The sequence below is a fragment of the Chenopodium album genome, chromosome 13 (assembly GCF_948465745.1).
Source record: "Chenopodium album chromosome 13, dcCheAlbu1.1, whole genome shotgun sequence".
NCBI classification, from domain to species: domain Eukaryota; kingdom Viridiplantae; phylum Streptophyta; class Magnoliopsida; order Caryophyllales; family Amaranthaceae; genus Chenopodium; species Chenopodium album.
The window spans coordinates 209866-233447 of NC_137846.1; the positions used below are offsets into that span (position 1 = coordinate 209866).

General features: G+C 37.1%; 1 protein-coding gene and 1 pseudogene across 1 annotated transcript in view; both read left to right on the plus strand.

The window, feature by feature from the left end:
- Nucleotides 1-17345, plus strand: part of LOC145574092 (calpain-type cysteine protease DEK1-like) — a 34560-nt gene extending 17215 nt beyond the window's left edge. The window contains exons 19-31 of the mRNA XM_081631830.1: nucleotides 2612-2986; nucleotides 3085-3200; nucleotides 3288-3585; nucleotides 3778-4097; nucleotides 7171-7522; nucleotides 8664-8984; nucleotides 9064-9168; nucleotides 14180-14308; nucleotides 15315-15695; nucleotides 15836-15973; nucleotides 16125-16361; nucleotides 16430-16871; nucleotides 16970-17345. Coding sequence (XP_081487956.1) covers nucleotides 2612-2986; nucleotides 3085-3200; nucleotides 3288-3585; nucleotides 3778-4097; nucleotides 7171-7522; nucleotides 8664-8984; nucleotides 9064-9168; nucleotides 14180-14308; nucleotides 15315-15695; nucleotides 15836-15973; nucleotides 16125-16361; nucleotides 16430-16735 — 3078 coding nt within the window. The 3' untranslated portion in view covers nucleotides 16736-16871; nucleotides 16970-17345. The remainder of the gene's footprint in view (nucleotides 1-2611; nucleotides 2987-3084; nucleotides 3201-3287; nucleotides 3586-3777; nucleotides 4098-7170; nucleotides 7523-8663; nucleotides 8985-9063; nucleotides 9169-14179; nucleotides 14309-15314; nucleotides 15696-15835; nucleotides 15974-16124; nucleotides 16362-16429; nucleotides 16872-16969) is intronic.
- Nucleotides 17346-18968: 1623 nt separating this feature from the next.
- LOC145577298 (25S ribosomal RNA) lies at nucleotides 18969-20545 on the plus strand (annotated as a pseudogene).
- The last annotated feature ends 3037 nt before the right edge of the window (nucleotides 20546-23582 follow it).

The following is a 23582-nucleotide window of genomic DNA, read 5'->3' on the forward strand; positions in this document are numbered from 1 at the left end:
TTTTTTTATTTTTTTAAATAGATTGTAAAAGGTGTTCTATATATATATATATATATATATATATATATATATATATATATATATATATATATATATATATATATATATATAGGGGAGGGCCGGCTAGAATAGGTCCATGTGTGAGAACTCATACTTATATGAAAATTGATCTAAAATTTTGAACATGTGAGTAAATATTTAGAATATATGAGTTAGAACATATGATTAAAAATTTATAATACATGATTTAAAGTTTAGAACATACGAGTAAAAATTTAGAACATCTAACTTAAGATTTAGATCATGTGAGTAAAATTTAAAAAACTTGATTTAAAATTCAAATCATATGAATAAATTTTAGAACATTTGATTTAAGGTTTAGAACACGAGTAAAAATTTAAAACACCTGATTTAAAATTTAGAACATGTGAATAAAAGTTTGGAACATACGAGTAATAATTTAAAACATATGATTTAAAATCTAGAACATATGATTAAAAATATTAGAACATCATTTAAAATTTAGAACATACGAGTAATAGTTTGGAACACCATTTAAAATTTAGAACATATAAGATTTAAAACAAATAATTTAAGATTTAAAACTTGTGAGTAATAATTTGGAATATTAATTTAATTCATTTAAGATTTTGAACATGTTAGTAAAAATTTAGGACATACGAGTAAGGATTTTGAACCAACAAGAGTTGGCTGAAGTGGTAACTTAATGTCGCTTAAGGGAGGTGTTAGGTTTGAGCCTCACCGTTTGTAGAAACTCTTGTTGGGAGACTCACCAACCATAAGCTAGGTGTGCTACCCGAGTCGAATCCGGATATGCTCCAGTGTGGGCATCCTAAAAAAAAAGAGTAAGGATGTAGAATATAAGAGTGTTCTCACGTATGAAAAAGTTCTCACATATAGGAGGGATTCTCACAAGAGGCTTTTCCTGTATATATAATTCATGATATGGACCATCTTAATATGAGAACCACTCTTATATGGAGAACCACATAAGGTACATGATAAAAAATGAAAAAATATAACTCATGATAATATTTTAGAAATATTTTCAATTTTTGTTTTTAAAATTTAAATATTTAGGGGTGCACGTCTTATATACACAAGGTACATGTCCTAAAGGTATAAATTAAAGTGCATAGCCTAAGATAAAAGGTACATGTTATATAGTATAAGGTACATCACTTAAATTTTTTTAAAAAAATAAATTTCGTTTTTGCAAACATTTAAGTACTTATCATGTATCAATAAGGTATATGCTCGAAAGATAAAAGTACATGTTATAAAGTTATAAGGTACATCACTTAAAAATACTATAAAAAAATATAATAAAAAAAATTGCTCTTTTTTTTTTTTTTTATTTTATTTTTTATATGTCATATCTATAGGGTACATGGCCAAAAGATAAAGGATACATGTTATGAAGTTATAAGGTACATCACTTAAAAAAAAATTGATGTAAGTTTTAATTTTGTTGCATGTACCTTATGTGGTTCTCACTATAAGAGTGGTTTTTACCACAAGCATGGTTTTTACATGAACCTATATATATATATATATATATATATATATATATATATATATATATATTTCCTTCGTTTTTTTTATTGCACCATGAGTGGTTTTACGCATGCGAATGCATTACTTTGGCTATTAATATCTTTAATTATATTTCTATAATAATTACTAAAAGTTGATAAAAGTAGATTTCGTGATGAATCTAACTAGATCCCACATGACTGTTTTTCATTACGGATAAATTACATAAGATGGTCTAAGAAAATTATGTAAAAGTAAAACGAAGGATATATGAAATAAAAAATGATCTGAATGGTGGGGTGTGTGTGATCTATCAATTAGTTAATGGAAATATTAGCAGTCTTTACTATCAGCTGTTTTCTTTAAAAGGCCTCAACTTTCATTCAATTTACCAAATCGGTCCCAACTATGAGGGTTTCCTTCCTAAAACGCTCCTTTACCTGTATGACCGGTTTGATCGGTTACTTAAGCCGTGTGTTTACTGGCATTTTGTTTTTTAAAAAATAAAATAACTTTAGTCACCCGCATCCATCTACTCTGGCTACCTGCCTCCCACCAAACTCCCCTTCCATCATCTTTTCCAGCCACCTCCCATCCCCCACCCCCCCCCCCCCCCCCCAAAAAAAATATATATATATAAATTCAAACTACTAATAACGTGACACTTAACATAAGTAATCGGTCAAACTGATCATAATAGGTCAAGGACCGTTATGAGAAGAACCTCTTGTAGTTGGGTCCGCCTTGAATTGATTAAAAGCTGGGACCTTTCAAAGAAGATAGCTGATAGTTCGGACTGATGTTGTCAATTTTTCCTTAATTTATAAGAGATTTAATCATATAGTTTATGGTGTCAATTTAAACATTAAAATAACGTTACCTTTGTCAGTGATAATGTGTAGTACTGGAGTGTGGTCTCTCTTTCATTCTTCTGATTATCTTGATAACAATTTCATTTTATTTAAGATAGTTGTGTTTAAGCCTTGTCATTTTAAATTTGGTGGCTAGTGGAATTTACATTAATTTGTGTGATCCATGTTAAATTGATTTGCAGACTCGAAATGCTATCTCGGGAACTTTCTCAGCACCGCAAAGGTCTGCAAGCTCGGCTGCACTTTTAGTTGGTGATCCTACTATTATACGTGATAGAGCTGGGAATTTCGTGCTTCCAAGGGCGGATGTCATGAAGTTGAGAGATCGTTTGAGAAATGAAGAGTTGGCTGCAGGTTCTTTTTTAGCCAGAGTCATAAGCTGTATAAGTCTCCAGTGTGAATCTACTGGTGATATGGGGCAGCGGGAGTTATGTGCTCATGCTCGTATTTTGGCTTTGGAAGAGGCAATAGATACGGAATGGGTGTGTATGTGGGATAAGTTCGGTGGTTATCTTCTTCTTTTGCTTGGCCTAACTGCAAAGGCAGAGAGGGTACAGGTGAAGGCCTTTGTTTCGTGTTTGGAGTCAGCATTATTTGCTTCCTCTCTGTTTTAGTGGGCTTTAATTGTTCCAATCTGACATTTGATTTGTAATAGGATGAAGTCCGCTTGCGTCTTTTTCTTGCTAGTGTTGGTTGCTCTGATTTAAGTGCCAAAAAAATTAAAAAATGGATGCCAGAAGATCGAAGACAGTTCGAACTTTTTCAAGAGAGGTTGGTTGTGACAACTAGGAAATTTTGCAAACAATTTGTAGTTATTCGTGGGTTTGTGCTTTGCTGACTGTGCTATAATTACTCTAGCTATCTGAGAGAGAAGGAAATGGAAGAAGAAATCTTTTTACAGAGACGTGAAGAAGAAGGGCGGGGCAAAGAGAGGAGGAAAGCCCTTCTGGAAAAGGAAGAGCGCAAATGGAAGGAGATAGAGGCTTCTCTTCTGTCTTCTATTCCTGATGCTGGAAGCCGGGATGCTGCTGCAATGGCTGCTGCAGTACGTGCTGTTGGTGGAGATTCTGCACTCGATGATTCTTTTGCACGAGATAGGGTGTCAAATATTGCACATCGCATACGTGCAGCTCAATTATCACGTAGGGCGCTCCAGGTGGTGTTTGGTTGCATGTAGCTCTTACCTCTTATATGCTACTCATCGTCTTGCTAGTTGTTCTTAAATATTTTGTCATGTTTAGAATAATGTCATAGTTCACACCAAATCATGAAGTGCTGAATATCTGTATTGAACTTCTTGCTATTAAACTAACAAGTTAGTGAATTTGGAATTTTTTGCTATCGGCAGACTGGAGTTCCAGGCGCTGTCTGTGTTCTTGATGATGAGCCTAGAGCAAGTGGCAGGCACTGTGGACTGGTGGATCCAAGTGTGTGCCAGAGTCAGAAGGTCACCTTGTCGGTTGTGGTGATGATACAACCTGATTCTGGGCCAGTTTGTCTATTAGGTACTGAATTTCAGAAGAAATTCTGCTGGGAATTCCTGGTGGCGGGTTCTGAACAAGGCATTGAAGCAGGTCAAGTTGGTCTTAGATTAATTACAAAAGGTGACAGGCAAAATGCAGTTGCGAAAGAATGGAGCATCAGTGGGACATGTATTGCAGATGGAAGGTTTGTCTATCAAACTTTACTGTTCCATAAAAGCATTATGTGCATTTGTTCTTCTTTGTGTGTGCTTGTACATATGTTTGTGGCAGCAATTATGTATGTATGTTGTATGCATATGCTGTGTTCATCATACTGATTGTGTTTCTCTGACTGTCTGTACTTTGTTGTAACTAACTTCTGCTATCTGTTTAGTCCTTCAGATGATGTATGTTGTCATGGTATGTAATATTATTATGCGTGGAACATTGATTTACCTAGTTTATTTATGCAGAAGTAAAAAAACACAAGTGATTCTGTAGTCAGATCAAACTATATAGACCAGAGAAATTAGCTTATTAGCTTCACTTTTTGAGCTATTATGGTGCATCTAGATGCCAATAAAATTTCTCTGTACACAGCAGGTGCTGCTACCTATGACCGGCTGTGCACTGGGCACACCTTTATTGCCTTAATTGATTCTTCTTTTTTCTCCCTCTCTCTTCATTGTCAAATTATCACCTTTTTCATTCTCTCCTCTTTAGGTTTAAAGGCTATTTTTGCCTCTGAATTTTAACCAAGGCTCTGTTTGGTTCATCTGTTTTTTGTCTTAAATTAATTTATCTATTATCTGAACTTGTATTATTTTTCTGAACTTATTTGAACTTGTATTATTTTATCTGAAGTCTCCGAACTTGTACTTCGTATTATCTTGTTTTGGCGTGTAAGAACTTCAATTTTTTTGTTAGAACTTATCTGGTATTTTTTTTTGTTCCAACTTATCTCTGTTTTTTTTTTTTTTTTTTTTTTTTCCTCTGATCTTAATTCGTCTGAAATTAATTTTTTCTCAACTTATTTTATTTGATCTTTTTATTCTGAATTAAGATAATTTAAGTTCAAATGTGCAATGTGGCTAAATTTTTACTAACACATATGGCTAATGTGCAACTTGCTTACAATGGGAACAAGTCTTGTGCTTAAATTTTGCGTCTCACTCCTTTTAAAATTTTGCTGATGATCACTATTTTGTTACTGTCCTGCTTTTGTGATGAGGTATGGTGTATGTAGTTAGAATTAAATTCATGCACAATGCATTATCTCAGGGGATGCTCTTTTTGTGACGAGTTTTAAATAGTCACCGATTCAGCTCTGTATAGGCTAAAGTTTGCTTTGGGTTTTTTAATGTAGGAATTTCAGAGAAATTGGGTTTCTATTTTTTTTTTTTTTTAAAAAAAAATGGTTTCACTGAGGTCAACCTATGATACTTGTACAGTTGTACATCCTTTCGTTTTTTGTGCTGAGACAGAAACATGATGGAGGTATGATGCTGTATGAAATCCGTGCTGGCCTTCATTTTGCATTCTGTGTGACTGAATGTGGGAGGAAGAGGGGAAGATTGAGAGAACTTGGTTGTATGCCATGAATCTTGGGCTTGCTCTCATTGATGGTGGAAGAGATATGGGCTCAAAGATGAGCATTAGTTGTGGTTTACACAAGCAAATAAATATGAGGAAGACATGCGAACTGAGATTAGAAAATAAGGGGAAGAGGAAGAAGGGAAGTTGGGGGCTATTTACTTCTGGAAATATACTCTTGTATGGTTTATTATTTTCATGGTAGTTCATTGGTACTGAACAATATTCTGTTTAATAATTCATATCTCAAGCTCATGGATGTGTTTGAAAATATTTATAATTGAAACTTATAAGGTTTTATATACACCAAAAAAGGCACTGAAATCTTTAGAGAGAAAAAAAAAAAAGAGAAAGACATTGAAAATTAAATGAATATATGTGCCCTTGGTTGTGCTGAAATTTAGGATAGACCACTAGCATTTGGGCCTGAGGCTATGTCCCGGGTCATTGCATAGAAATTGCAATTATACGTTTAGTTCATGACTTAAATCTTCTTAAATTTAATATTTTGTTTGCCAAAAAAAAAAAAAGAAGAAAAAAGAAAAAGAAAAATGACATAGCTTTGCAATTTCATATTTAGTTGTTTAATTTTATTTCTCACATTATCATTCACTACATTTTGATGTTTTGTTTATGAATAAAACAAGATAAAATAAAAAATGATCTAGCTTAGTGGTATGACATGTAGCGTTAAAACTTGAAGTTGCATGATCAAATCTTTTTTGGACAATATTTATAGTTTTTTGAATGTTAGTTGATACGTGGAATGAAAAGCAATGAATAATGTAGAGTGCCACATGGCATGTAAAGTTCCTTTGGAATGCTTTTTAATATATAAGTATAGCCGTGTTCACTTAACCTTATTTTTGCTATCGAAACTATATTTTTACTAAAACTATATTTTTACTAAATTGAAATATTTTATGTGAATGAAATGGAAAGAAATTCTTTTTACTGAAGTGAACTTATTTTACAAACTAAAATTATTTTTTTAAGGTGAAGTGAATAGGGCCTAATAGTTTTTTCTTTGATGAATTAGTAACTCTCTAAAACACATAACCAAGCTGGGGTGCAAGTAGCATAGAAGATTAATATATATATATTTTTATCTTGTTATATCGTCATATGGATTTGTTAATTAGAAACTAGAAAAATGTATTATAAATTAGGAAGTCACTATATCAATGGTTGCTAATATAATGTGTAACTGGACATTTGTAAAAGGAAAAGTATTCAAAGCATCATGAAGGGCTATGTACTCTCTCCTTTTCATTATCTATGTCCATTTATACATTTTGAAAATGTTTTTTTTTTAAAAATAATAATTTATTCCTCTGTTTGGTAAGTCATGTCAAAATAATGTCTAGTAACAAATAAGCCCTTAATCTTTGTTTTTTATTCATAAAGTGAATGGAGATTTGTGTTCTCATTAGTTAAAAACCTTTATTTACTAAAAATGTTCGGACTTTGTTGTGGATCAGTTCAAAACTGTAAGTTTATCTGTAGTGAGATTGAGGGAGCGTAAAGCTAACACCTTGAATGGCATACTGTTGCTTTTCTGCGTTCTTCTTTGAATGGGCTCCTCTTGTTTGTTGTCATAATGTGGACTTTACTACTATAATATCTGTAAGGAAGACTTAGTGTTCATCAGCAAGTATTTCATCATCCCTTTTATCAATACCCAGGTGGCATTTGGTAACAATGACGATTGATGCTGACCTTGGTGAAGCAACATGCTTTGTTGATGGTGGCTTTGATGGTTTTCTGAATGAATTACCTCTTCAAGTGTTGAATGGTATTTGGCAACAAGGAACAGAAGTTTGGATTGGTGTAAGACCGCCTACTGGTGTGGATACGTTTGGTAGGTCTGATAGTGAAGGAGCTGAGTCCAAAATGCATGTAATGGATGTTTTTCTCTGGGGAAGGTGCTTGAGTGAAGAGGAGATTTCCTCTCTTCATGCAAATGTGGGTGCACCTAACTACAATATGGTTGATCATCTCGACGATAATTGGCAATGGGAAGATTCACCTTCAAGGGTATGTTTTATACATCTTTGTGTCATATATATTTTATGCGTTAACTCAGATTCTGTATTGTCCATTGAGATAGATGATTTATGTCCAAGTGTTAGGTTTCTGGCCATCAAAAAGTGTTTGGGTCTAAAGTGAAAGTCTTTAGTGTTGGTAACCTTGTTAGGGTGTTTTATGTGTTTTACACAGATACACTTGAGGTAAATGAAGAGTCCAAGTATCATTGGCTCATTATGAATACTTAGTCTCTAAGTGCTCTGAGCAACTCAGCTTTAACTTTTAGTGTCATACATGTCCAGGTGTTGGGTCCTTGGTTATATTTTACAAAAAAAGGAAAAAAAAAAAAATTCCACTTCTAGATGGGATAGGAGATATTTGTACCTTGTTGGATTGTCAAGTATGCTACCTGGTAAGTTTGGAGAGTATGAGTAACATAGCAGAAGGAATTTACCTTATCAAGTTTGGAAACTCTGGATAAGAGGTGTTTGTACCTTATTGGATTGTCAAGTATTTGATCGTTTAGGTCACTACTTCTCCTCGACATTAGACTACAACGCCTATAAGTTAAAGCCTATATGTGACTGATAGACTCTTGTTACCATAAAATGTGTTCAATTTCTTGATAAATTGAAATATGACCAACAGTAGTTCCGAGTTCGAGTGTATATAATTTTTTTTTCACTTCTTTTTACTAGATAATGCGCATAAATCTCATAATAGGTCCCCAAATTTCATAGTGAACTTCAGTGGGTGCTTTTTTTGAATCAATAATGCATTGGCCGTATCTGTAAAAATTATTCAACATGCTCTAGAAGCAATTTCAGGAGGTACCTATGAGATTTTAGAAATCTGACTTTTTACTAAAATATATCATCCTGAATGGAATCATTTTGAATATTGTTTTATTAGTAAAAAGCGATTCCCTTTTTTTGAATTGTCAAAACAAGAAGTTTATGTACAAGTCGAAGAACCGTGAGGTGAATTAGGAATAATTTTGATAGGAGATCAAAGTGTTTTTTATTGGAGATGGAAAATTCTGCCTTATTATTGGTTCATTACCACATATTTTGAATCTTCCAATATGTGTTTTTGGGTAGATATAGGATGTAGGTTAGCTAATTAGGTTGTTTGTTGTGTGACTTTGTAGGTTGATGAGTGGGATAGTGACCCGGCAGACGTCGATCTGTATGATAGGGATGATTTAGATTTTGATGGACAATATTCTAGTGGGAGAAAACGGAGATCTGGACGTGAAAGTGTTGTGTTTGATGCGGATTCGTTCTCGAGAAAATTGAGAAGACCAAAGATGGAAACTGAGCAGGAGCTAAATCAGCGAATGCTGTCAGTTGAAATGGCTGTTAAAGAGGCTGTTTCTGCCAGAGGTGAAAAACATTTTACTGACCAAGAATTTCCCCCAAACCACCAGTCATTATTTGTGGATCCAGAAAAACCTTCTCCTAAGTTACAGGTAAATGTCGACATTATTATTTAAGGCTCTTTGATACTACCTTGTCAGTAATTTGGCTAACCATTACCCTCTCATCCAGGTTGTTTCCGAATGGATGAGGCCAATGGATATAGTGAAACAAATTCGAGCAGATTCTTGTCCATGCTTATTTTCTGGTCCAGCAAATCCATCTGATGTTTGCCAGGTTTGATACTATAGTCCTGCTTGTTTTTTCTAAAGTTTTGTTTGTTTTATGTTTTCTCTGTCCCATATTAAAGTCCCACTATCTTAGGGTCTGTTCACATTTATTTTTAATTTTTTGTTCTCTATTATTGTTATTATTTAATAATAATAATAATAATAATAATAATAATAATAATAATAATAATAATAATAATAATAATAATAATAATAATAATAATAATCATAATTTATTATGGAAAAATAACAAAAACCTACAAAGTCAAACGATTTACAAGAAATTATTGGGGAACCGAGATACAATTTGGGCCCCCACCCCTCTAGCTATAGCGAATCCGATCCTGTTGAAGATGTGAGCAGTTGCACGAGTACTAATATCCTGAGTCCTAGAGAATGCCTAAACCCGCTTCAGCAACGCAACAATATCCTTCTCTAATTCCCCCAATGAAGAAAAAGGAGAAGGGAAGAAAACCATAGCCAATACCCCTGCAACGCGCCCCATACTTGTCCCGCTTCCGCTGAGCCGTAGCCGACACAACACGACCAGGAACGAATCCAAACAACCCAGATTGTGTCAAAGGATAAGACCCCGTCAAGTCAACACATACATCAAGCCCTCTATAAAGCAACACATTTGTTGGTCGAAGAGCCCGTACTCCCTTCCAGTTAACCCAACGTTAATCTCGTTTCTTGCAGAATTCCCAGAGTGAAAAAAAATATCAACAAGGGTGTCACGAACATTGTTGTGCCGATGTTTAATACACACCATCCAGCAAAAGACACTGCATGATCCCCATAAATATCCCCATCTAAGTAGAACACGGAGTCAAAATGGAGAACAGAAGAACACCCAACCGGTAGCAAAGAACACTACTGTAAGTCTTACCATTGATAATCTGACACAAACCTAATATCGGGACGGCTCACAACCAGGCCGAAGTGTGATCCCCCGGGGACTTCCATAAGGCAAACTGACGCGAAAATAAGGAGAAAGTGGATTATGCAGGTGCAGTGATCTTCGTGAAATATATATATGCCAATTTTTTCATGAGTTTAGGGGCATCGATCTCACTAGGGTTACTCATAAGGTCAAACTCCACAGTCTTATTAAAAAGACTAAGAGCATAAGAGCATCATCGAAGGCCGAACTTGGACCAACAATACCTGAATTGCGAAAAAGCGTAGTCTGAAGACCTGCAAACACGACGCAAGGTAAGCATAGTGTCGAACATCACCCACTGAACAGACACCCCATCCACCATAAGCAAAAGGTAAGGTGGCAAGTCACCATTGCCAATCCCTAAGACTAGGCCCCGAAGCAGTAACAATAAGCTCCAAAGAAGCCCGAAGAGCCACATCAAAAGAAGTCTGGGCCGCTTAAAAAAGACGAGGGGACAAGTGCGCATAGCAAAGTAGACTTTTGAAACCCCAGTACACACATGAAGAAATAACAACTCACATTAGGGATCCTCGAGTTTAGCAACAACATTCATTAGCGCAATGGTTTTCGACACTCTCTCCGAAACATGCTCACCACAGAAAGAGGAATCCGCACCCACAGGATCACAAAGCAACTGAACACCATGTACAAGACGAGCAATATTCAGAGGAAAGACACCTAAAAGGCGGCTTCGAGGGTCCTCCAAGGGCAAGAAAACTTTCTCAACGTTGACATGGAGGCCGAGACAAGGTCCCTCCGCTAAAATTAACTCCATAACCTTTTCAACCACCAAGGTGTCATCAATAATAGTACCGTCATCTAAATACCAAGCTTGCAAGTATAAGTTAAAAGAATCCGTGATTCGGCACACTAACGGATGGAGAACCAAAGCAAAAAGCAAAGGGCCTAGAGGATCACCCTGTTGCACTCCATGACGAGACCATATGCTCCCCATAAATCAGCCTAGTCGGGTTAGAGTAACAGAATTTAACCCAACGCGAGAGAGCTGGACAACGGAGACGAACCTCAAACAATATCCGTACGGTCAACCAAATTAAAGGCATTTTGGAAATCAACCAGCAACATTGAGAGGCCAACATCACCACCACGAGCTTCAATTAAATGATTAACAGCATGAAGAATAGCCTCACCACTCGCCGGCACCCCAACACCAAACACCAAACACCAAAATAAAGACCTAAATAGCTTCTCAAACGTGGACCAATTAAAGCAGCCCCAACCTTTGAAACCAGGTGCCGCCTAACACTGTCCAAAATATTAAGTCGAAGACCACCACCAAGTTTAACAAGTGGTGTGAGAGGAGCACTAGCAATATACTCTCCCAACTCAGCAGGAATAGAGCCCACCAACACATCTGAAATAGCAACTGCAGCACCACTCAAGCGATCTATGAGGTGCTCAGCTCTCAAGCCGTCTCTGTTGCATGACGTACTACGCGAAAAACCCCTTATGTGGTCTAAAACAACAGCAGAAGTAGCAATAAGGTGATGATCAACGGCGATTTTCGGTAATATAGGAGCCGAAAAATAAGGATGCTAAGCTTGTAAATCTGCAAGAGTAGCATCATTGTACGGGGCAAGACCAGAAGAAGAAAGAATCCTAACTGCAGTGTTTGTCACAAATCTTTCTCTTACACTGCTTAATATAACGTGTCCCGCACAAGTTGCACAGAACCACCGGGCTCACACCAAGATCTAATAGTATCGGAGATGCTCTCTTCCTGGCGTTGACGCTTGACACCCGAAGAACATTCACGATTACTCCGCGGAGAAAAGGTTTTAAGGACACAAATTGAATTAAACAAGAGATGTCATGAGGCTTGCTAATCACCCTATCAAGCGCTCCTCTGAGAACCTAAGAAAAACCCAAGTGACATTTAGGAGGGATGGATTTCATCGAACGAAACCGCTTAGATAGCAAACTATCAAGGAAAGCAACATCGAATGCAAAACGAGGCATACAAGGCACGGTAGGAACAAGACCAAAAATCTCTGAAGAATGACCCTGCGGTTTAGGAAAACCATAAAGAACAAACCGAATAACACCATCCCCTGAATCAGGAGGGTCCACAATATCATCCGAACCATGACCATGCCGACACTTCGTACGCAAAGTATGTATCTTGAAACACTCCCCACAAAGCCAAATGCCCATACGACGAAATGTTGACTCCGCCTCTTAAGAATATAGCCAAATCAGAAGTAAGAGAGTTTCGGGTCATATCTTGCGCATCCGCACTACAATGGCGGTCGCATAGATGAGTGATCAAAGAAGTTTTAGTGAGCCCTTTACCCCTGCCATCATGACACCCATTAAGGCTCACGAATGGGCAATGAAAGCAAACACAAGGAGGCATAACAACCACCACAAATTGCCACGAGAAGAACACAAAACAGCACACCATAAACTGCACCAAAAACGCACCAAAACCACACCCGAACTGCACACTAAAACCACACCAAAAGTGCACCAAAAACTGCAGCTAATTTACACCAAAACTGCACCAGAAACTGCACCAAAAACACCCCAAAACTGCACCGAAATGACCAGAAAGCTGCTGCCTGAAAGCTGCAATCAAAACCCACCAAAAACGGACCCAAAACACACCAGAACGACTGCCCAAAAACTGTTAGGAAACAGCCCAAAAACAGACCTAAACTAGAGCCAGAATGCACAGAAACAACCTCGAGTACGCCTGAAAACTGACCAGAAAAAAAGAAACCTCGAGTACGCCTGAAAACTGACCAGAAAAAAACAGCCGCTGGAACCTGCTTTAACCTGTCCTGGAAAAAACATCCTGAAAACTGCCCTATACACGCCTGAAAATCGAACTGAAAATCTGCACCAAAGTCGTGGAAGCCACCCAAACCGAGAACCCAAACCGCCAGAAATTCACCCAATCCGAGAACTTAACGGCTTGCCTGCCGGAAAAGATGCAGAAGCCACACGAATATCACGCAAACCGCCTGAAATACGGACCCGAAAACACATAAACCGCCTCAAATATGCCGCTTGAAACCAACTGAAACCGTCGTGGAAGTCGCCTAATCGTGTGGCACCTGGAAGTCGTCGGAAAATGGATGTAGAACTCACCGGAACTTGGACTTGGAAGCAGCCCTAATCACCCATAATAATGGCCGTTATTATAGTTATTATTATTATTATTTAATAATCGCTCCCTCCTACTTTCCATTTTTGGTGTCCCAGAATGTGCTCCCCTTTTCTTATTTTGGCCTTCAAATATTCTCTTAATGTCTTCATTGGAAAATGTTAATGTGTTCATTATGAATTTAAAAAATCTTAGGGAACATCAATATCCACTAAATTCCAAAATGACTCTAATGCCATCTCTTTTATTTATTTATTTTTATTCTTTTATTTTGTCATAGGTTAACTAAAAATACAAAATAAATGTCAACATTTAATCATTAATCATATCAAGTCTCAACTACCAAAAATCCCATGAAATAAACGCTAATGAGAAAAATAAAAAGGGATGGTGGGAGTACTCTTTCAATCAATCAATCAAAGCCTTAATCCCATAAGTGGGGGCAGCTACATGAACTAAAAATGATTATTCCATATTGTCATCCACAAAAATCTTTCTCCTCCATCCCTTACGATCAAATGTCTCATGCCCATGCAAATCCTTATACTTTATATCCTCCCTTACTCCTTCCAACCAAGTCAATTTTGGTCTCCCACTCCCTCGTTTAACCCTTCCATGATCCCAATCTTCATACCGGTGCACCCTCGAGGCTCTGTCTTACATGTCCAAACCGCAATTTTCCCTTAGTTTGTTTGCAATATCTGCCTCACCCACTTTGAGCTTGGATGGAAAGAACTTGACCATGATTGAATGTTTTAAAACAATCAAAGTTAAAAACTGTGTTTTTTTTTTTAATTGTTGGAAATAAACCAAATTCCAATATTTTATCCATTTACCCACTTTCCTAAAAACATTTTCAAAAGCCAAATGAACTTTAATTTGGGGATGGAGGAAGTATGTCAAGCTGGTTTGTTAGAACCTCACATAAATTGTTTGGACATTCAGGGGCACTTAGGTGATTGTTGGTTTTTGAGTGCTGTTGCTGTTCTAGCTGAAGTCTCTCGAATCTCCGAAGTGATTATTACTCCAGAGTATAATGAGGAAGGAATATACACTGTTCGCTTCTGTATTCAGGTAACGTGTTTTGTACCTCATAATAGGGTAAATATATGCTTAAGGGATGTCTTTGTAAATTATCTTTTTTTATTTGTTTTTATTATAAGTTATATGCTTAATTTTTTTTTTCTATTTCGAAAGCGCACTTCTAGCTCATTACTTGCATATATGCAGTCTTTGTTTATAATTCATTGAAGCTGTTTGTATTAACCTGCCTATTTCTGTCTGTAATTCATTATAATTTTAAAAAGTGTCCTAACAAATTTTGGAATATACTTAAGAAGAATAGTAGCATGTAGAAGGTGATGTAATTTTTTATTTTAATATATTTAAGTTCAGGCGCTGGGAGCTTGAAGAGAGACAACCTAGCTTGCTTAGAGATTGTCCTTAGATCTTAGAAGATGGGCTATTATTTTGGGTAAAGTATTGTGTGAGAACCTGTCAGTTGTAAACATGTCCTCTTACATGAAATACTGACGGACGCTAACAAAAATACACAACATATCACATTTATATATGTGTTGTGCATACTTTTAAAGTCAAGGGATTTACGGTGTGTAGAGTCAGGACTCAGGATTAGAAGATATTTAATGAATTTTTCTTGAACTCATCTCCTTTATTTATTTAATTTTTTTGCCTTGTTTTTGATGGATTTCGGGTTCCCCTCTTTATCACATACGTTGCTTATTATTGATTGACGTGAGCAAGTTGTACTACTGTGTTGTGTTTTCTTTGGAAAAATAAAAACATTTCTGCACTTGTGCTCATCTTGATGAGAAAAAAAAGTGGCAAGTAAATCTTTTAACTGATTAAGTAATATATTGTCTCAAAGACTGCAGAGAAACTTCATCAGAATGCTTAATGATGCTATGTACGTGCATGATTTTATTTTTGTTTTTGATTGCAACTGAAACCTACCTGTTTTTTTACATGTTACCATCGTTAAATTAAGGTTTTGAGCTTTGTATTTTCTTATAACATTGGTCTTAACAACCTTAGAACAATCCAATTGTGTTCTCTTTAGGGTGAATGGGTGCCTGTTATTGTTGATGATTGGATTCCATGTGAAGCACCTGGAAAACCAGCATTTGCTACGAGTCGCAAGGGAAATGAACTCTGGGTTACGGTGTTGGAGAAGGCATATGCCAAGTTGCATGGTTCCTATGAGGCATTAGAAGGTGGACTTGTCCAGGATGCTCTAGTAGACCTCACTGGGGGAGCTGGTGAAGAAATTGATATGAGGAGTCCACAGGCACAGATTGATCTTGCAAGTGGGAGATTATGGTCTCAATTATTGCGCTTTAAACAAGAAGGTTTCTTACTAGGTGCTGGGAGCCCATCTGGTACTGATGTGCATGTCTCTTCTAGTGGCATCGTGCAGGGGCATGCCTACTCAATATTGCAGGTTATTTTTGTAACCACTCTCCTGACCGTATTTGTTCACATTATATTTTCTTGTCCTGCGAAGCTCTAGGAACTGATAGTTGTAGGTCACTCTTTTTACCTTGGGTCCTTAGGATGAAAAATAAAACTTTAATGTTGCAGGTTAGAGACGTAGATAATCACAAGCTTGTTCAGATACGCAATCCATGGGCAAATGAGGTTGAATGGAATGGACCTTGGTCGGATTCTTCACCAGAGTGGACAGATAGGATGAAGCATAAACTCAAGCATATTCCTCAGGTGTTTAATTCTTCTGTGTGTCTTGTAACTCAGATTAGGGCTTCTGTTACTTCCTGAGTTCCACGGTATCTTTATGTACTGTGTCCAAAACTGTGTTTCCATGTATGAGTGTCTTGCAAGATTTTTAAAATATTGTTTACTTCTTAAACAGTCCAAGGAGGGTATATTCTGGATGTCCTGGCAAGACTTTCAGATCCATTTTCGGTCTATATATGTCTGCCGCGTCTACCCCCCCGAGATGCGCTATTCTGTCCATGGGCAATGGCGAGGATATAGTGCTGGTGGCTGTCAAGATTATGATACATGGAATCAAAATCCCCAGTTCCGCTTGAGGGCGGTTGGAGCAGATGCATCGGTTCCAATACATGTCTTTATTACTCTAACCCAGGTATGGAAAACAAATTACCTTCTGATATATGGGTATTGTAAATACATCTAATGATGTTTTTCTATCAGGGAGTGAGTTTCTCTCGAACCGCCACTGGTTTCAGGAACTATCAATCAAGTCATAATTCAACAATGTTCTATATAGGAATGAGAATACTCAAAACTCGTGGCCGACGAGCAGCTTTTAATATTTACTTGCATGAATCTGTTGGAGGGACTGATTATGTTAATTCCCGAGAGATATCGTGTGAAATGGTTTTGGATCCAGATCCAAAAGGCTATACTATAGTGCCTACGACCTTTGCCCCTGGAGAAGAAGCACCATTTGTTCTCTCTGTTTTTACGAAAGCATCAATAACATTGGAACCTTTATAGTCTCATCTAGCATGTCTATACATGCATTTTTGGTTGGCCTCTGACCTCCCTGCTGAGCTTTGATAAAGGTTGTCCCTGGCCTATGCATAATGAGCAGGCTGTTTAATTGAATTATGGGGCTGTGCGGATAAACACGGTATTGCTTCTGAATTTATTTTCTTAGAAAAAAAAAAAAACTCTGCATCCTGTTTTTCAGTCTCTGAGCTGAATTATATATTTGCATTGCATGTCCAGGATCAGACATTGTGCTTAGCATCAGCTATCATGGCTGTATGTGGATGAGGTAAATGATCAGCAATTGCCAAGATGCAATCTTCCATCCTTGGGTTGCTCATACTGCCAAGTTACTGCTGTTGCTAGTACTGGGGGAGCTCTCGGAGAATTACTATGTACATCAATTTCTTGTAAATGAAGCAAGAAGAGTAAATAGATAGGCAGGAGAAATTGTAAGTAGAAAAAAAAAAAAAAAAAAAAAAAAAAAACATCAAATGTATTGTTGCTTTAGGGAGCTTAAGAGCTGGCTGCAGCATGCTCATTACTCATAAGCTCATTCATTGTTTATAGTTTATAGTCAATCAGCTACAGGTCTAATGCTAATTCATTGTCCATAGCCAATTTTGTACAGATTTCATTATTTGATCGATAATATAACCTCTTTTTTCCTACACATGTGAGCTAATCGATAATATTACATGCTCGTTTAACATGCAAAGAAAGTGCAAAAATCAAAGCAATCTTTACTAATGTTGTTATACGTGTGGTAAACCGGAGAGGACCATTTGCTATTGCTTCATAGGCATGTACTAGGTTACTCGCATAATCTCGCTCCTATAGCCATGGTACATTCAAGTGAAGTTATAGGGATTTTCATTGTTGCAGAAGTCATGAGTATTACAAACAATGCCAAGTCTTGCTTTGTAATGCTCGATAATGTGGGAATCAATATTGACTTTCACAACCAATATGTGGGCATAACCACGATACTTTCTTTGAAAAGAAGCCGTTGACTAATCTTGTAAAACCCACAATCTCGATAACAAATTCTGGTCTGGCATTGTCTGTTAAATTCTTCGCACATTTATATTTTCCAAGCCAAAACCAACGATCTGTCACACTATGATGCATCAAGGGAGGTTAGCGTCTTAAATTGCCATAGGGCCAAAGCATAACAAGGCATTAGAATGGGCCAAGACATGAATGAGATGGTTTTGGGAGCTAAGTAGGCCTTCTAGAGTGCTATTATAACCTTAGGAATAAATTGTAGCATAATCTTTTTGGTTCCAAAATGTTCGTTGGAAGCCAATATTGAATACACAAAATGAAACCAATTTTGGAGGTTTCAAGACCCGATGTCAAAAAATCTTGGGATTAAAAAGGATGCATCCCATGTTCATATAATGTTGTTAACAACCAAATACAGGCATTAATGGGTTACATAAATGCTAGTGGATGAGATGGTTTTGGGAGCTAAGTAGGCCTTCTAGAGCGCTATTATAACCTTAGGAATAAATTGTAGCATAATCTTTTTGGTTCCAAAATGTTCGTTGGAAGCCAATATTGAATACACAAAATGAAACCAATTTTGGAGGTTTCAAGACCCGATGTCAAAAAATCTTGGGATTAAAAAGGATGCATCCCATGTTCATATAATGTTGTTAACAACCAAATACAGGCATTAATGGGTTACATAAATGCTAGTGGATGCCTTTAGTCAAATAAAAAAGGTGTGTATGTTAACGGTTAAATTTTTAGTTTAAGGAAAACATGGACAATTCAAACAACCCAGATGGCCTCCCAAAGTATTGTGGAGCCTATATTTGTTTCCTTTCCAAGTTTAGAAAAGTAAAAAATTGTCTAAAAATGAAGGCGTTAACAACTATGTTAGACAAATTTATAAGGTTTTAGACTGAGAGTCAGAGACATTCAAGATGGTTAGGGAAGTATCTAGAGGTAATGTGATGTTCGAATGTCACAATATCATTAAGAGGCATATGCTTGGTGGTCTGATTCATTACAAATAAGTGGGCCTCTGGAAGAGTTATCTTTCTGTTTAACAACCTGCCGACCCTGGAAACGACTCAGCCGGAGGTAGGATCCAGCGGTTGAAAGCGTCACACGTTTGTGGTGTCAGGTGCACCCCCGACGACCTTTAAAAATGCGGAGGATTGAGTGCCGACCACGCTCGGTCGTATACATAACTGCATCAGGTCTCCGAGGTGAACAACCTCTAGTCGATGGAACAATGTAGGCAAGGGAAGTCGGAAAAATGGATCTGTTACCTCAGGAAAAGGATTAGCTCTAAGGGTTGGGCACGGGGTCCCGGTCCGAACCCGTCATCTATCGGCGCACTGCTCGAGCTGCTTTTGTGGCGAGAATAGGTCGCCGCGTGCCGACCTGGGTACGGATTGGGAACGATCCGTGCGGGGGCCTTCCCCGGGCGTCGAACAGTTAACTCAGAACTGGTACGAATAAGGGGAATCCGACTGTTTAATTAAAACAAAGCATTGCGATGGTCCCTGCGAATGTTAACGCAATCTGATTTCTGCTAATGCTTTGAATGTCAAAGTGAAGAAATTCAACCAAGCGCGGGTAAATGCCGGGAGTAACTTTGACTCTCTTAAGGTAGCCAAATGCCTCGTCATCTAATTAATGACGCGCTTGAATGGATTAATGAGATTCCCACTATCCCTGTCTATTATCTAGCGAAACCATAACCAAGGGAACAGGCTTTGCAGTATTAGTGGGGAAATAAAGAAGACCTTGTTGAGCTTGACTCTAGTTTGACTTTGTGAAATGACTTGAGAGGTGTAGGATAAAAAGGAGCTTCGGCGCAAGTGAAATCCCACTAATTTTAATGTTATTTTACTTACTCCGTGAGTCAGAAGTGGGGCAACGCCGTACCTTTTATACCTACGGTACGCTTCGCAGGCCGATCCGGGCGGAGGACATTGTCAGGTGGAAAGTTTGGCTGGGCAGCACATCTGTTAGAAGATAACGCAGGTATCCTAAGATAAGCTTAATGAGAACAAATATTGTGTGGAACAGAAAGATAAAGTCTAGTTTGATTCTGATTTTCAGTACAAAAATTAACCGTAAAAGCATGGCATCCTATAGACCTTTTGAATTTAAAGCTAAAGGCGTTAAAAAGGTTACCACATGGATAACTAGCTTGTCGCAGCCAAGCGTCCGACGTTGCTTTTTGATCCTCCAATGTCGGCTCTTCCTATCATTGTGAAGCAGAATTCACCAAGTGTTGGATTGTTCACCCACAATGGGGAACGTAAGCTAGATTAAGACCGTTGATAAACAGGTTAGTTTTACTTTACTAATGGCAGTGTCGCAATGGTAATTCAACCTAGTACGAGAGGAATTGTCGATTCACACGATTGGTCATCGCGCTTGGTTGAAAAGCAAGTGGCGCGAAGCTACCGTGTGCTAGATTGTCACTGAATGCCTCTAAGGGCCTGTTCTGATTTAATGAACTGAGCTTAATTGAACTAAACTGATTGGAGCTGAACTGAACTGAAATTAAGCTGATGAAAACAAGCCCTAAGAAGCGACACATGCGACCGCCGCCCGATTGCTGTCCTATAGTAGGGGCTTTAGCTACCAAGTGGCCTTGCTGCCATGATCCACTAAGATTCCCCCCCCCCCCACCCACCCTATTCCCTAAAAAAAACCTATGATTTGGAAAACGAGGTTAGCGCGCGGTGCATCTTATATGCTGAAAAATGTTAAGTACGGGATTTAGACAAGTCACAAAACCCAAGTGTTGGGGTTTTGGATGGTGCGAGGGGGCTTGTGGCATGTGCAAAAGTCATGTGCACCCAAGGACAAGGCATACAAATAGATAGTTTTGTCATTTGAGGGTATGTCGTCTTTGCCTTAAGACACGATGATGATTAAGGATGAATGAGATGGTTTTGAGAACTATTCAAGGCCCTTTGGGAATCCATGGAAGTACCAAGTTACATAATATCGCTGGTTAAAAAATGATGTATGAAAGCCAAATTTGAAGGCTATAATACACGAAATCAGAGCAATTTAGTAACTGTTGGGACCTATTGTAAGAAATTCACGGAATTCTACCGGATGCACTCAGGGGTCATATAGAATTATTTCGACCATATACGACAATTAGTCAGCTACATAAAGGCACCATGAAAGATTATAACCAATAAAAGAAGTGTGTATGTAAATGAGTAAATTGGATGCTTTAAGGCAAATTGGAAGTTTCCACCTACCCAATTGGACTCACGGAGGGTATTACTTTGTATGGGAAACTTCTCGACAATTTTTGTTTCCGGGTCCAAAAAAGTCGAAAATTTGGCAAAATTGAATGCTATAATTCACGCTTTTTGGACAATTTGAGGGGTTTCAGGACCCGAGGTCGGAAAGTCTCAAGATAGTAGGGGATGCATCCATGGGTCATATAACGTTGTTTGGAAACATATATGATCATTACATGTAGTCATAAATATCCGTGGTAGTATTGGGCTTATGAAATAATATAAGTGCAAGCCATAAACGGGTAAATTGACTGATTAAAGGCATATTGGATGGTTTACTTTACCCACCCAAGGGCGCGAAGCTATCGTGTGCTGGATTATGACTAAATGCCTCTATGTAAAAATCCGAGCCAAGAGTGACGCATTGTAACACCCCAATAATTCTCTCTTTAAACCTGTGAGGACCCTGAACAATATTCAAGAGAATTACTGGTGTGCTACCGCCACGTGTTTAAACGTTAAGGTTATTTCAGAAATTAGCAGCGGAAAAACTAAAACAGTTTTAAATAAGTTTTCAAACCAATAATCAAAACCAAATTAAATCTTACAACTTGGAACCAGTTAGGCCCTTATTCAAAACTCGAATCAATAGAGGTAGTATGAAAGAAAAATTGAGTTTAGATAACTTCAAAAGTAAATAACAATAAATATAAGAAAAGCAACCAACACTCCACTCAAGATCCCACCACCTAGATACGAATGCTGCATGTGTAAGAACCTGTGGTTAATCTGCTCCCCAATATTACAAGTGTAAAAATAGGATCGTCACAGGGTCATTGAAAGGCGAAGGCCATGACCAAAGAAAGACACACAAAGCACGAAATCAGCAAAGCTGAGTACATACAAGCTGCGAAACATAATAAGAAATCCCTAACATGCTACTAATAATCAATCATCACACATCATTAATTTGTAAACTCGACACATGACTCAACTATCAATTTCCTAAGACTTCACAAGTTTAAAGTAGTTAACTCATCATTGTTATTCATTGGATTAAGCAATAGACAAGGTTTTCCAACCCATGCTCCATTCGGAACATCAATAAAAGAAAACCCCGTGCCTCCTTTCGGAAACATCAATAAAACATCCAACGACCACGGGCGCGACTCCGTGACCGTAGCTAGTATGAGATCTCATCTAACTCCTAGTTTTGAAAATTATTTGAAATAAGAGACTCGTAGATCAGACGGCCTCAAGAAAAGTACACGGCTAATACCTCGTGTACCCCAACCCCTGACTGTCATTACTCCAGATGTGCACAAATCCAGAGTTTTATTTCTCATCCATCTTGCACTTTACGTGATTTACAAGTTTAGACTTGGTGATGACTCATTTGCAAAGCAATACAATCAATCCAATATCAATTCAATCAAGTAAAGCAAACTTTCAATTTCAATTCTTGATTTATTAGTGACAAGCAACATTTATTATTTATTCCTTTAACTACCTCGGTGTATAAACACCTTGAGTGCATAAGGCACCCCACAACTTTAACCTCGTCATCATATAAGACTTAAATTTCCTCCTTTACTCATTCTATCTTCATGATCAAGAACGAGTAATAAATGAATCATTTCACCAACCACATACCTTTGCCTCTAAGCGCACCTTGCATAATTAGAGCATAAACAACACTTGAAATATAGAATAGTGCACAACATACGGAAATCGCAATGTATAACCAAATAATTTAGCCCAGTCTTCTCTATACATGATACTAAGTTCTCGATCCGTCCTTAAACATGCATGCATCTAAAAGCAAGGTTTCGTAACTCATACGTACCTTGAGTAAACGAATTGGTATGCCACTTTACTCACTAGAAATCACCTTCTATAAACTCCTCTCCTAAATCAAACAACGAGAATTAAATTAATACCCAAGCAAATAAATTTACAGCAATACTAAACTACTTTAAAACCTCTTAAACTATCAAAATAAAGCTTTTAAATTGTTCCCATTAGTCAATAATAATAATATAACATCCCAACTATAAGTTTATATGTTAAAATTATGAAAATATAGTGTATAACATGAAATTCCAGCAGCTTTAAAGTAAGTAAATAAATCTGAAAATCTAGGGTTCGTTTGGCATTGTTGTGGTTTTCAGTTTTTTGGTTTTTTATTTCTTAAAAGTATAAAATATATGCCCAATAATGAATCAAAAATTATTTAAAATTATTAAAATCATGATAATTTTGAAAACTGACAACAAAAAAGTAGGAACACCTTTTTCTTGTTTCCTGTTTTTGGTTTTTGGTTTTCAAAAAAACAGGAAACTGAAAACCAAAAATGATTCCAAACAAGCCTTTAGTTTAAAGTTGTAAAATAATCCCATAAACAAGTATACTTGAAATAATTCTTATATACTAAGTTAGTATGTTTAAAACCCAAAAATACATCAATTTAATGAAATTAGAGGCTTCAAAATAATAACTTTAAAATCTGAAAATTTATTCTTGATATTAGACTTTAAAATTCAAAGCTTTTTAATCATAAAATACCCACAAACATTATTTTATGAGATTAGAAGCATAAAAATATGAAATTAACACAA